This window comes from Tursiops truncatus, chromosome 4 (assembly GCF_011762595.2).
Source record: "Tursiops truncatus isolate mTurTru1 chromosome 4, mTurTru1.mat.Y, whole genome shotgun sequence".
Classification (NCBI taxonomy): Eukaryota; Metazoa; Chordata; class Mammalia; order Artiodactyla; family Delphinidae; genus Tursiops; species Tursiops truncatus.
In genome coordinates, this window is record NC_047037.1 from 88,918,371 (window position 1) to 88,933,506 (window position 15,136).

At 38.0% G+C, this 15,136-nt stretch overlaps 1 protein-coding gene across 1 annotated transcript in view; it reads left to right on the plus strand.

The window, feature by feature from the left end:
- Positions 1-15,136, plus strand: part of MYH15 (myosin heavy chain 15) — a 172,509-nt gene that overhangs the window by 68,809 nt on the left and 88,564 nt on the right. The window contains 7 exon segments of the mRNA XM_073804646.1: positions 706-838; positions 3,825-3,892; positions 4,726-4,774; positions 4,777-4,807; positions 8,363-8,482; positions 9,387-9,510; positions 11,326-11,462. Coding sequence (XP_073660747.1) covers positions 706-838; positions 3,825-3,892; positions 4,726-4,774; positions 4,777-4,807; positions 8,363-8,482; positions 9,387-9,510; positions 11,326-11,462 — 662 coding nt within the window.

Here is a 15,136-nt window from a genome sequence, read left to right on the forward strand (position 1 = left end):
CTCATAAAGAGTACTGTGAAGTAATGGTCTCCAAACTATGACCAACAAAGATTCCTAATAACCCTCACTCCCTCTCCTCATTTCCCCACTGGAGTGTGTGTGTGTGTGTATGTGTGCGTGCGCATGCCCCTTCTTTCTGCTTTTATGCTTCTGGTCAGTAATTCTGAATGGCACAAAAAGAGAACTGACGAAGGATAAAATAATACTTTGACCTAAAAATGACCTGCCGGTTGTACCTAGATATGCTTGTAAATCTCTTCTTTGATATCCTTGAATATTAATTATAATGATATTTATAGTAAAATATCATTGATAATGTTTTTGGAATGCTCACTGTGTGTCAGAGACAGTTGTTTTATTGCATCTGTTCTTGCCTATGAAGGAGGGCTGATGTGAATTGTTTCTCCTGGAAACGCCATCTATTTCTTCCTACCTCTCCTTGGTGTTTCTTTCCCTCCCTGATTCTTTCTCCCTCTCCCTCCCTCCCCTTCTCGTCCTTTCTTTCCACAATGTAAATGGTAAAGCCTGAGCATCTCTTTGGGTTGCACATAGATTTCTGGAGTATTTATTCAGTACTGTTACATCAAACTGATTTAAAATTAAAGGACCCACACAATTTACGATTTTTTTAAAAGGAATACACAATTTTCTAAGTAACATATGCATTCACCTCTTTTGTTACCTGAACTGCATGCCTTTCCAAAGGTGCCTTATAACATCAGTGGCTGGCTTGAAAAGAACAAAGCCTTTCTTAATGAAACAGTGGTGGCTGTATTTCAGAAGTCGTCCAACAGACTCCTGGCAAAACTCTTCGAAAATTACATCAGTACCAACACTGGTGAGTTGAAAAATCTTCCTCAATTTTTCAGCCTCCAAATGGAACCCATGTCTGCCTCAGCACTTATAAAATCCTGGCTTCTTTCCTGTGATATCTGTGTTTGATCCCTGTGGTCTACGTCATCCCCTCTTATTAGCCTTTCCGTCCTCTGGCTGGTGGTTTTTCGGGGAAATGGTGCTCTAAGGTAGAGAGATTTCAAGGAGACTGCTCCAGCCTGCTTTTATCTTCTACTTAACCAAGCTGAAGAGACAGCAGAAAACCATGTTTTGATAAGTGATTTGGGAGAGATAACAAGCTCCTTTAATACATATCCCCCAAATATCTTGGAATTCTCTTTCACAGTGCTTTTATATTATAGTAATGGGGTTTTTGTAAGCTTCATGAGAGCAGAGATTATGTCTCACTTGTTCAAGTGTATCCTCAAGCATGTAGCAGATGCCTGTTTAGCAGGCACTCCATAAATACTTGCTGACCAACTAACAACCAATCTTGTTTAGTAGTCTGTAATTTACAAAGCCCTTTTAGATACATTATCTTACTCAATCCTTGTCCTAGCCCTTTTAGATTCATGTAAAGGGAAATCTCTCCCTATCTTATAGGAGCAAGTACAGAATTAAAGTTTCACAAATCTACTGTTGAAAGATAAACTCAGGCATATTACAATTTTTAAGAGTTTATTTGAGGAAAAAGCAATTGAAATTGGGCAGCACCAAATCAGAAGTGGTTAACAGCATTCCACCCACAGGAGCTCAGGGAGAGACTTTTATAGAAAAAAGGTAGAAGCAAAGTGAAGAAATTATTGATTAGCTGTATCTAAAGCCCAGTTGGCTGTTTGCGATTGGTTGTCCTTAGCATTTTGATTTGGTAACCTTGGGGCATTAACAGACTTAGATTTTGTTTGCTTACATAGGCTGCCACACAGCATTAGAGCCACCTCAGTCTGATGGCCTCCTTGCTTCATTAATTTAACACTACTAAATGGCAAAGGCAAGGTAGGAAACAGGACTTGTGCTTACTAGCCTCGTGCCTATTCCACTCTCACTGTCTTCTGGAAACAAACAAAACAGAGAGATGGACAGGCTACCTGGATTCAGGATCCAATTCAGACTTCTGCACCGTGATACAAAGCCTTGGAGGACACAGAGGCCAGGTTGCTGCCATTACCCTCACGTCTGGACTACTGCCAGCAGCAGAGGGACACAGTTGTCACAGTTCATAGCTGCCAGATTGGCATCTCCTGAGCAGAACTGGTCTTCAAACACGTTTGGTCCACACTGATTAAAAAAAAAAAAATTGGAAGTTCTCACGTACACATTTGGGTTTCCTTTTTCTTTTGAAAAATGGAAATTATGGGAAAATAGAAAATCTGGCCAGTCTGGTTTCAGATGCCTTTGTAGCAATGGGGCAAACTGTACTAGCTGTTCTTTAAATGGGATGTGTCCTCTTACTTTCTGACATTCTCACCCTCTTGTCTTACACCCAGCTTCAAGCTCACTCCTGTCCCCTGTTGCCTGCTTTGGGACTCCTGATGGCATGGCCAGGGAATGGAGAGAATTTAGCACTTCCCAGCCGCATTAGCACATGATGACATAATTCAGAAGCATGCCTGAAATCCTGTTGGCCCGCCTCAAGAGGAGCTTGAGAAATGGAATCTATTGTGTATGGACCCTGAAAATCTGCAGGTAGTGCGTTTGCTTGATTCTAATAGCTTCTAAAGTACCTCTGAGAAGTCTGATAAACAGTGGCCACATAAGTGTATGGCTCCCAGATGAGTAATTCTCTGGTCATAAGAAATCAGAGAGTGGTTTGGGCAGAGAATGAGAGAGGAAATTATCTTCTGACTCTTCCGGGTGTGCTGTGTTCTTTTGAACTAGAAGAGAATTGTCCAGAATGTCCTTTTTCATTATTTTTTAAGGACCCCCTGAAAAAGGACTTGCCTCCAAGTTTCTGACTCATCCCAATTAAATTACTCATAATAACCATACTTTCTTCTGGAGAATCCAAGTACTGTAAACCAGTTACAATTCTTTTAAAAAATTAAAGGAAGGTAGTAATATCCCCTTTCCATGGGGAAGTACAAAGAAGTCAAGTGATTCACTTGGAAGGCTTGGGGCATGTCAATAGGACATCAGTGATTAAACTTCATGACATCTGCCTCAGCACAGTTGCTACTCAAGCTAGAGAGTATTTTGTCAGTTTTTCATATTGACAGCTGGCCCTTTTTTTCCAGATTGCCTATGGGTTTTGTTGTTATGCTTTTGTACCTTCATGAGTTAGCGCTACACAAATGTTTGTAAAACAGTTTGGCTTAGCATAGATTCCTTTGCTTCAAGAAAGTGGGAATAGATTGTTTTTATAAATTGCAGAAGTAATGCATGAGTGTTGCCCCAAACACAGACAATATAGAAAAACTAAAAAGAGGAACATAAAAGTTACCTTTGATCTCACATAGAGAGATCACAATTGCTAATATTTTAGTGTATACTCTACCCAACATTTTTTATGTATATAGTCACCCATAATACAATCACACTTAAAAACATGTATACACACTCAGTATCATAATATACAAACTATTTTGTAGCCTAATTTTTCTCTCAAAATAAATCCAAGCAATCTTCCCATGCCAGTTCTATGGATCTGCATCATCATTTTAAAAGATTACAGTGTTTCATTGTACGCATACTCTTTCATAATTTAAGTAACCAATCTCCTGTTGGTAGACGTTTGTTACCATTTACATTTTTTGCTTTTTTTTTTTTAATGACTAAACAATGCTGCAGTGAGTATCTGTGCACAGTTGCCTATTTCCTTAAGGAAAAGCACCAGAAATAGACTTTTGTGTTGAGACATGAATATTTTTAAAGCTTTTGGTAGACATAGCCATATTGCTTCTAGAACTTTGACACATTTATGCTTTCATCAGCAGGGTTTGGTAATGTGACAGAAAAGGGCCTTTTTAGTGCTTTTCTTCTTCTTTTTTTAGCTCTACAGTTTGGGGAGAAGAAAGGCAAGAAAGGAGCTTCATTCCAAATGGTTGCATCTCTGCATAAAGTAATTTTTAATTGCATCTATTCATATATTAACTACCTCACAATCTGCATATGTTATTACTTATTTGAAATTTTACATCTTCAAATAAGGATAAAGTATCTGAAGTTAACCAAGTTGGAAAAGTTAAAGATTATCTTGATATTAATGGACTTTCGTGGACACTGTCAGTGTCCTACTTAGATCCCCTTTATCAGCCCATCTTACCACTTATGAAAATATTAGCTTATAATAATTCACAGTTGCCAGAATTGCCCTTGGTCGAATGGGAAGCTAATCTGTCTCCTTACTCTCCTCTTCAGATTCTGGCCCCTCCCTTGTCTCAAGGAGGTACCAACTGTAGTATAATTGGTGCATTTGTGCTCAGAGATTCTGCAGGACTCAGACTAAACTGAGTCCATACCACTGCTTTTTTCTCCCCCTGCCCTACTGTACTTCCCTCCTTCTCCAAATAAATCTCTTGAACGAGAATCTCCATCTCAGATTCTGCTTCCAGAGAAACTGAGCTAAGATAAAAATTTTCCAGGCAGGAAACTTGAGAAACAGTTTCTTTCTTCAAGCCATTTTATTGTCCATTCATAAAGTATTGCTACCAAATTTAAAACAGGTAGATATGATACACAACAGAACTATGTCAGTCAGATAAATATTGACTTGTCAAGGGAAGGAAATAATGTATTTTGGTAAGCAGGGAAGAATGTTGAATTCATTATTTTATTGTTGCTATGCATCTGGCTTTAAGACTAAGTTGGTCAACATGGAGACCTTTGTGACATAGATTGGTGTTTTTAATGATTTGCAAAGTGATTTTGTGTTGGTTATGGTCTCTGTTTTAGGAAAACCTAAATAAGTTGATGACTAACCTGAAATCAACAGCACCTCATTTTTGAGGTGCATAAATCCCAATGTGAACAAAATGTCAGGTAAATAGATTTCTTTGTAATCCACACTAGGAAATTCATTTGATTTAAGCTATGTTGAATGTCTTTTAATGAAATATTTACCAGTTTGTTTTATATAAGGGTAGATTTTCAGATAGAAAAGCTAAAATAAGTTAAAAGTGAGTTTTTTAAACCCTCTCAAGATTGCCTTTGAATTGAGATTCAAGTGGACATACAGAAGGATTTCACAAAGCAGACTCAATTGGATAACATTAGAATGCTTGACATTATCATTTAAATTCCTCCTTGAATTTCACGCTAAAATGTGGATGAGCTTCTGTGCCATTGTCTACAAGGGCAAAGTATAATAAGAAGGGATTGAATAATCAATTTGGGGATTAAAGTAGATATTTAAGCATAAAGGAAATCATTTGATCTAAATTATCTAAATTGACCATAAAGAGAGTTTCTAAATCCATTTCTAATTGTTGAGAACTCCCTCTAGTCTTCCTTCATAATAGTAATATCTTCCCTCTCCTTAAAACTACCTGTCTCTTTAGTTATGTACTTCTGGGCAGTAGATACTTTTTAAGAAGTATTTTATTTTTCTTCCAATTTTATTGAGATATAATTGGCACGCAGCACTCTATACGTTTAAGGTATACAGCATAATGGTTTGCCTTACATACATCATGAAATGATTATAAGTTTAGTTGACATCCATCGCCTCTTATAGATACAAAAAAAAGAAAGAGAAAAAAAATGTTTCCTTGTGATGAGAACTCTTAGTATTTACTCTCTTAATAACTTTCAACATACCATACTGCAGTGTTAACTATAGTCATCATGTTGCACATTACATCCCTTGTACTTGTTTATCTTAAAAATGGAGGTTTGTACCTTCTGACCACCTTCACCCAAGTTCCACTCCTCCACCCCACCTCTGGTAACCACAAATCGAATCTCTTTTTCTATGAGTTTGTTTGGTTTTTGAAGATTCCACATTTAAGTGAGTGTGTCTGGCATTTTCACCATAAGCTTCTTTGCTATTAACATCTTTGCCCCAAGCATTTTTGCTGCAAACGTTTTCCCCACATAACTAATTGGCCATAAGGCAATTTTGTCATAAAAGATAAAATAACAAAAAATAAAAGAGGGACATTAAAAAGGACATAATGAAACGTGAAAAATGAATAACAAAATTAAAAAGACTATTGTGAAATATAAAATATTTGAATAAATTTAAAATGTGTGTAGATTCACGACAATATGGTACAAATATCTGATTTTACTTTGTGGGTTGAACCTAAGCATTTATCTTCCAAGTCTTTGTTCATAGTTCATTATACATTTTTTGGCTTGTTGATTCATCTCCTTGTTCTGCATCACACATTTTCTTTTTTGCTAAAATTTCTTCCCTCATTGAGAGAGGTATCGGTTTCCAAATACTAGGATACATGTTTGTAACAGCTTTGTGTTGTGTTATGAAAGCCTTCCACACTGTTGTTTGTTCTTGGCATATTGTCACATGTCTGTTGGTAGATGTTCCAAGTTCTATGGAAAATGTGGGTTCAACTCTGCACCTCTGAGGCCCTCAGCCTCTTTCAGATTCATGTATAGAAAATGGGAGTATTGTGTCAATGGAGAAATGAAACCAAATTGTCAACCAGTTGAAACCAAACTGTCAACCAGTTATTCTATCTTTTATGGCAAAATTGCTGCATGGCCAATTAGTTATGCAGTGAAAACATTTGTAGCAAAAATACTTTTGACAAAGAAGCTAATGGTGAAAATATCTAGAACCATAAATGAGATTGTATGGTATTTGTCTTTCTCTGTCTGGCTTATTTCCCTTAGCATAATGCCCTCGAGGTCCTTCTGTGTTATCACACATGGCAGGATTTCCTCCTTTTATATGGCTGAATAATATTCCATTATACACATATACCACAACTTTTTTATCCATTCATCCATCAGTGGACACTTAGAATGTTTCCATTTCTTGGCTTTTGTAGTGAATACTTTTTGATGAATGGATGGTGCTAGGGCGGTGATGAGATAGATAGGTGGTTGTGAATTATTTATGTTTTTAATTAACAAAACAAAGTTTTTACAGATATTAATTACATGGATCACTTTCCTTACATCTTGGATTTGAAGATTCCCAGGCTTCTGTTTGGAATTACAGGCTTCTGTGGAGCTTGGTTGGAGGCTGTCAGCCTCAAAGTTGTATATGTGACAAGCACTTATGTCTTCAGAGCACTAATCACCCTTGGAATATGTAGCCAGATGTTGTTGATTCTGATTTCTGAGGTTCTGTAGTACCTTGCATTTTTATTAACCTCCTGTAATTAAGACTCCCATCTTGACAGCCTGTGACCTATTCTGGGAAAGTGTGATGCTAAACAATGATGCTGCAGTTTGAGTTTTTGCAATGCAAACCCTTCATGTGCATTCACGCTGTATGTTTTTGCCTCATTGTTTCTTATCAGCTGGGTTTCTTAATGCATCTAGGGACACTGCTTCCATCTAGCAAGGAATCTAATTAGCTACCTCTATTTTGGAGCAATTCTGTTACCTATTAGAGTTGACTCCCATCGAATCAGCTCTGATTTCAGCAGGTTTTTTTTTTTTTTTTCCTAAGTCTTAAGAGAAAGTCATAAGAAAAGCTTCATGATCTAATCAAAACAGTTCTTCATATGTCCTTAAAGGGAATGAGCATGCTTGACCCTATTGTGTCATAGAACTCCACTTCTGCTCCTTCTTACAGATGATCTGTTTCTGTCTATGAAAGGGATGGGAGTGCAGGACTATGAATATATGGCTTAGAGTTTATTTCTGTGACCCCGGGCATAAGCAGAGAATCATCTCATTCCATTCTCCTTATAACACTCTAGCAGGTCTTTGTTAGGAGAGTGCTGCTTGGCTTCTTCCAGAAGCCTTGCTGAGAGCCAGATACAGTGGCTCATTGGTTGGCTTTTCTAAGGCTCCTATCAGAGATTGCAGCTGCAGTTCTAGTGGGCTCCATCTCAGGAACAAAGGGGTACTAGGAGAATGCTTATACTATCGAATAGAACTTAGGCTTTCTCAAGATAATCAGGAGAGAAGTAGGCCGGGATGTGGCCCATTCTTTCCTAATACAGAACAGTAAACACAATGTTGTGGCTGTTCTCACCTTCCCCTTTCATTGTATTCCCCCTTCTTGTAATCCCTCCCCTTCTTACTTGGAGATGCCAGTTCTCTTTTGTGTTTTATTCCCTCTTTAGCTGGTTTTTGGCTGGCAAATGAGTATAATGCCAGTCATTTACCTTCTAGCAAAAATGTATTTTTTTCATCTTCTAGGAGTATTTGCTTATAAAATCTTGACTAACTGTGAACTAAAGGTTTCATTCCAGGTAAATCCTATTCGGAGACTCCTACATAATAGGATGGGTACTTTGAGTGCCATGAGGCTGGGAGTGAGTGAATCCTCTTATCTATGATGTAGAGAACACTAGATTCAAACTCTTTTAACCTCAGATGCAGCAATTAGGACAAAATCTAGGGTAAGCATTCTTTTAGACATGGACTCATTGTGACCGTTTTTCTTCAGATGTAATGGATGTGCTTATTTGGTTCTACAGCAGCTGCGCTGTAATGGTGTCTTGGAAGGAATCAGGATATGCAGTGAAGGTTTTCCAAACCGACCGCTGTATGCTGATTTTAAACAAAGGTAAACATACACCCCAGGATCCAAGAAGCCTGGGGCAGTCCATTTCGTTTTCTTCTCTTGGAGTGTTTAGGCATGCATTGTTTGTTTGGTTGATATCCTCCAGACTACAGATCGATGTGTTTTGGTGGCGGTGAGATATATGATGACAGAGTTCCATTATTATTTCCCCTTAAATCCAACATCTATGTAGATGTAATATCCTTAAATCTCTATTACTGGATAATAGACCCACATATAGAAGAAATATATAGAGAAGAACGATATGGAAGCTGAATTGAGTCTCTGAAATGTTGTATGTACTTAATCGTAGCTGCCATCCAAGCAGGCTGTTGCTTTACTAGCAATCCTGTGAGAGGAAGGAAGCCAGCAGGGAGTGCAGCAGAAGGCAGAAGAGGCACCTTTGCTTTCTATTTCCCAAATTCTAAATGTGTAAATTGTAGGTGATCAAGCAAATGTGAGCAAAGTAGAGTAGAGTAGAAAGAGTACCTGTGTCAGAATTAAGAAGTATATTTCTAGCTTTCCACCAATTCACCATTAGGGTGAGGGAATCTTGGAAAAGACCTTTAACGTCTCTGCTTTTCAGTTTCCTTATCTGCACGATAGAGATGTACTTAAGCCTGCCTCTTTCCTTCTCTTTCTCCTAATCTCTCCCTCCCTCCCTCCCTAATTGAGCCGAGAATCAAGTGAGGTGGTCTCTACAGCACTATGAAAAGTACAAACTATTATTCCAAAGTAAGGAATTATTGCTCGTATTCTCATTATTACTGCCAAGAGTTTTGTGAAAATTGAACATATTGGTAGGAGGGGTGGAAGTCTATATATACCTCCTTTTGTCTCACTTGTCCAGATTTTTCTTTATTTGCACCTCAACCTCAGGATTTATTCTTTGCTTATTTTAAATTAGGTACTACATTCTGAAACAAAGGGCCTTTCCAAAGAGCAAGTTTGTGAGCAGCAGAAAAGCAGCTGAAGAATTACTTGGCTCCTTGGAGATAGACCATACACAGTACCACTTTGGAATCACTAAGGTAACCAGAGAACTACAAAGAATGCTTTTGGAGAAGAGTGGGAGGAAAGTCTGTGTATCTTAAAATACCCATGAAAGTGCAATTATAAGGCATTCTACAGCTCTTGTGACCACAACTAATACAAACAGAGCTCCGGTGAAACTGAAAACTTCAGCACTATTTGAGAGAGCGAATTCAAAATTCAATGTTTTTTGAACCTCAGTCTTGACTACATTTACATTTTTATAATTATTCATCTAAGCAAGTTTGTGCCAAGATATAAAATACTGAATCAACTTTAGTGTGCTAGAAAATGTGTATACACATCAGAGCTAGACAAAATTGAACCAACTTACTGGAGATAACTGCTTGTCTGCATGTGAACTGATTCATCCACAAGTACACTTTCAGGAAATTAATTCTGAAAGACTGTCTAAAAATGTTAAGGTCGGGCTTCCCTGGTGGCGCAGTGGTTGAGAGTCCGCCTGCCGATGCAGGGGACGCGGGTTTGTGCCCCGGTCCGGGAGGATCCCACATGCCGCGGAGCGCCTGGGCCCGTGAGCCATGGCCACTGACCCTGCACGTCCGGAGCCTGTGCTCCGCAACGGGAGAGGCCACAGCAGTGAGAGGCCTGCGTACCGCAGGAAAAAAAAAAAAATGTTAAGGTCAACCCTACCATCCAAAAAATGAATCCAAAATTAATTTCCTTAAATGTGATTCACTAAATTCTGCTTCATCTTGAAGATCTTAACATGATCCACATATTTTGGGAAACTTCTGACTAACAGATTTGGTTTTATCCATTAGTCAATATCAGGTGGTTTCTAATGACATCCATATAAAGGCCAAATTATTTGAAGGAGAATTGGAGGGTCTGGGATGAAGAGCTTAAGAAAAAGAACTCTGTTGGACATGATTATAAAATATTACTCAACTCCCACATTTTGAATACCTGAGAGTCTGTTTCTGCTGATTTTCACTCCTGGTGCCTTGCTTCCTTGTATGTTTAGTTATTTTTGCTGTATACTACTCATCTAGGGCAGGACTAGCATGAATTGAGACAGCCTCCTAAGGCACAAAATTTAAGGCAGCACTCACTCTTCAGGTTGTATAAGTACTGACTTGTACAACCCTGAAAGTGAGTGCTTCCTTAAAATTTGTGCTTTAGGTACCTCACTCACCTCATCTTGGCCATTACTAATGATTCTTGAAAAAATATTTATGTGTATTTTTTATTGTCTAAGACAAAAGTGACTTCCTCTAGAGCAGAGGTCAGCAAGTTATGGCCTAAGGGTCATATCCATGGCCTATTTTTTATATGGCCCCCCTAGATGAATATAGTTTGACATTTTCTAAGGGTTATTTTTAAAGAGGAGGAAGAAGAAGAAATAGAAGAAAGAGAGGAGGTGGAGAAGGAGGGCGATGGGGGTGGGAGTGGAGGTTCTACAGAGACTGTGTGTGGCCTGTAAAGCCTAAAAGTATTTACTATCTGGCCCTTTACAGAAAAACTGTGCAGACCCCTGCCTGGGCCTATCTTAAAACGTAAACCAAGTTCCCTAGACAACCTAGACATTACTAATAGATCAGGAGGAGGATAGTCTAAGTTCTTAAGGAACCAATATAACCACAGGATTAAATAAAGTTGTTTTTGTGTGTGTGTGTGGCAAACTTTAGGTTTATAAAACCAAACTTTCTAGAATTTACATTTTACACATTAAGAAATATTAACAAGTAGTAGAACTGATAAACAAATACATCAATCGCTCACAGGGCCATTCAACAGGCATTTACTGAATGCCCACTATGAGTAGAAGTAACATCTGACATTTCTTTTAGGTATTTTTAAAAGCCGGCTTTCTGGGCCAACTGAAAGCAATGAGAGATGAGAGACCATCTAAAGTCTTTACATTGTTCCGAGCCAGGGTACGGGGAAAATTGATGCAAATCAAATTCCAGAGGATTCTGGGAGAGAGGTATGATATCCCCACCCTGCGTCCCCACTGCTAGAGTAATGGTGTGCCTCAGTCAATGTGACTTTAGCTCATTGCCTTACAATAGGTCAGGGTAAAGAGATCTGCCACCTCTGCTTAGTCTGGGACTTAACTTGAAATTTTTAAAATTATGGAACACCAAACAGAGCACAAAGGGCTTCTATTACCCTATCTAACTAAGAATAAGCATAATTCAGATATTTCTTGCACTGCTTCCAGTCTTCCCTTTGGAGGGATTCTTTATAATTGGCCAAGTCTGGATCTCTGAGAGCAGTGTGACTCATAATTCAAAACAGAAGCAGACCTAGAAGTGTTTGCATGCATCTCACAGCCAGCTCTGTGGGGAAGTTTGCTGCAAAGTAGGTAGGTGTTCTGATCACTTTACAGCCTCCCCTGGGTCAGAAACTTACTCTTGGTGACATGTAACCATAACTCTGTTACTTCATTTCAGGCAGGTTCACTAGGGACATTTATCATCACCTCTGGACACTGAGGCATAGATTTTGTTTAATAGAAGAAAACCTTTAATAGAATCATGGAAAGCAAGCTAACAAAATCTCCAAACAGAGGGACTATGAGTAAGGGATTCTGTGGTTGTCGTATTTACTTTTTACCATAGCACAGTTTACCTTCTGGAGAGAGGTCCACAGGTCTTGGTATAATTTGCTTACTTGACAGTCTGTTAATTCCCTCTGTTTCCCTGAAGAAGAAAAATATTATTACATGGTGATGTCAAGGATATTAGAGAGACATTTACTAAGAGTCTTCTGTGACCTCCATACAGTGCCCAATGTGGTGTGGGAGTTTATGAGAGTTTGGGGTTCAGGAGACATGCCTTCTATGACCAGTTTTGTAAACTTGGATAAGACTCTTAATTTCTCAAGTTCACTTCCTTCATCTCTAAAATGAGGTCTTTACTATCCATTCTCTCTAAATCATAGAATGACTTTAAAGGAATTATTATGTAATATTTAAAATACAAAAAATACAGAAAATATTATAATGCATACTCATGGAACTATCATCAAAGTACATCAGTTCCTAACATTTTCTCTGTAATATCTCACAACTTAAAAATAAATAATTAAAAAAGTTGAAACCCTTTGTGTATTTCTCCCTTGATCCAGATCCTGTTCCTAGCTCCTGAGATCCTGAATTTGTTTTTATCCCTCTGTTTCATTCATATTTCATATATAAAGTTTAACATTCTTCTGTAGTTACTCACAATATATTTAAAAAATAAACTAACAGACTCAGTTGAAGCCCCTTGCATATTTCTCCCTTGATCCAAGTTCTGTGGAGATATGCAGGTGTCCTTAAAAAGTTACATGATTTTGCATGTTTTTAGTCTTCACATAAATATGCTCTGTGTATTATCTTAAAATTTGTTCTTTACATTCAGTACTAACTTTTAAATTTATTAATGTTGATAAATCTAAGGTTAGATTATTGATCTTAACTGGTATATAGTATTCCATCATATGAATATACCACAATTTATTTATCCATTTCCCAGCTCAAGTAAACTTAAGTTATTTAAAAGTTTTTGCTATTACAAACAGTTCTGCAGTGACGTTTTTGTAAATGTCTTCCCCTGCATATATGCAAGAGTTTCTTGAGGGCAATGTTACTCAAAATGCTGGTCCATTGGCTGATAGTACCTAGGTAGCAGCTGACCGAGGCCCACACTTTGAGTGGCATTTCTCTAAGGTATGAATTATTAGGTTTTAGGCTATACACAACTCCAACTTTATGAGATGTTGCCAAAATGCTTTCTGTTTTGCTCTTTACCAGAAGTATATGAAAGTCCCATGGCTCTATATTCTCACCAACTTGTGGTATTTCAACTTCAAAAACTTTTGCCAGACTTAGTCATATTTCTGACTTTGGGGAAAGATATCATTTTCCTCTTAATATCATGTTTTCTGTAGATTTTTTTTTGGTAGATATGATTTATTGTATACAGGACATTCGTTCCATCTTATTTTGTTAAGCACGTTTACCAAGAAAGGGTTAAATTCTTCTTTTGCATCTAACCCATAAATGTGTTGAATTAAATTAATAGATTAAAAAAAGTTAAACCCACTTTGTTTATAAAATATGATATTTTTCATACATTGTGGGATGGGTTATAGTATTATAGTATTTTTGCCTCAATGTTCATGAATAAGTTTGGCCTGTAATTGTTTCTTCTGCTGTTATCTGACTTTGAATCAAGGTTACCTTAACCTCATAAAAGAGTTAGGCAATATTTTCTCTTTTCAAAACATGAAACAATTTATTTTGATTATCTGTCTTTGAGTGCTTGGTAAAATTTGCCTATAAAACCATCTAGATCTGGTGTTTCTTTCATGACAGATTTTACAATTTTGATTTAATTTATTTAATAGATACAAGCCTATTGAGATTTTTTTCTTCTTGAATCAGTTTAGATTAATTCCTTTCTTTTTTTTTTTTTTTTCAGTACGCGGGCCTCTCACTGTTGTGGCCTGTCCCATTGCAGAGCACAGGCTCTGGATGCACAGGCTCAACGGCCATGGCTCATGGGCCCAGCCGCTCCGCGGCATGTGGGATCCTCCCGGACCGGGGCACGAACCCGTGTCCCTTGCATCGGCAGGCGGACTCTCAACCACTGCGCCACCAGGGAAGCCCCTCTATATGTGTTTTGTAATTTTGAACTGTAAGCTCATCTTCAAGGGGACTTTAAGAAAATCTCTAGTGCTTGATTTTAGGGTATTTTCTTCAGTGCACTTTTGTATTTTTCCCCCAAGGGCCCAAAGGGTATTTATTACCAGTGTAAAAAAATGATTATGCTAATTTCTTGTGTATTTCTGCACTAATCCGGTAGTATAATTTAAATCTCAAACACGCTGGTGGTGCTGGTTCATAGTATATAAAAAAAATTCTTAGCGTAAGATCTTTTTTCTTCACCCTGAGCCCAGACCAAATCAGATGTGCTTCTCTTTGACTTCTCTCTGTGCCAGTGGGTGAATTTTTAAATCCCCCTTTTCAATAAGGGGAAATTCTTTGAAAATCACAGCCTGTCTCTTTATCCACAAGGATATAAAAATACAAACCCTACAATACCAAGCCTGGCTTCCTCCTTCCATAAGGATGGTCAGACTGTACAAGCATTCACTCTTCGCTGTTTTTTTTTAGCTCCCTCTATACTTCTTACCCTCTTTAAGGGTCAGCTCTCATTTAAAGGATGTTTGTAGTGGAAACATTTTCAGGACAAATAGTCCACAACATTGTTAGCCCCAGAAGTCCCTCAAAGGGTTTTTGAAAGAATCAGATGAGAGCTTGGATGTAGAAGTGCTTTGAAGACTAATGAGGATTTATAATGACTCCTAAAAAGATGTGCTTATTAGGGATCTTAATTTGGAAAATAACTCCTTTACTTTTAAATTTTTTAATTTTTATTTTTTAAAATTTTATTTATTTTTGGCTACGTTGGGTCTTCATTGCTGCGTGTGGGCTTTCTCTAGTTGCAGCAAGTGGGGGCTAGGCTTCATTACAGTGCACGGGCTTCTCATTGCAATGGCTTGTCTTGTTGCAGAGCACGAGCTCTATGAATGTGGGCTTCAGTAGTTGCAGCACACGGGTTCGGTAGTTGCAGCACGTGGCTCGGAGGCTCAGTAGTTGTGGTGCACGGG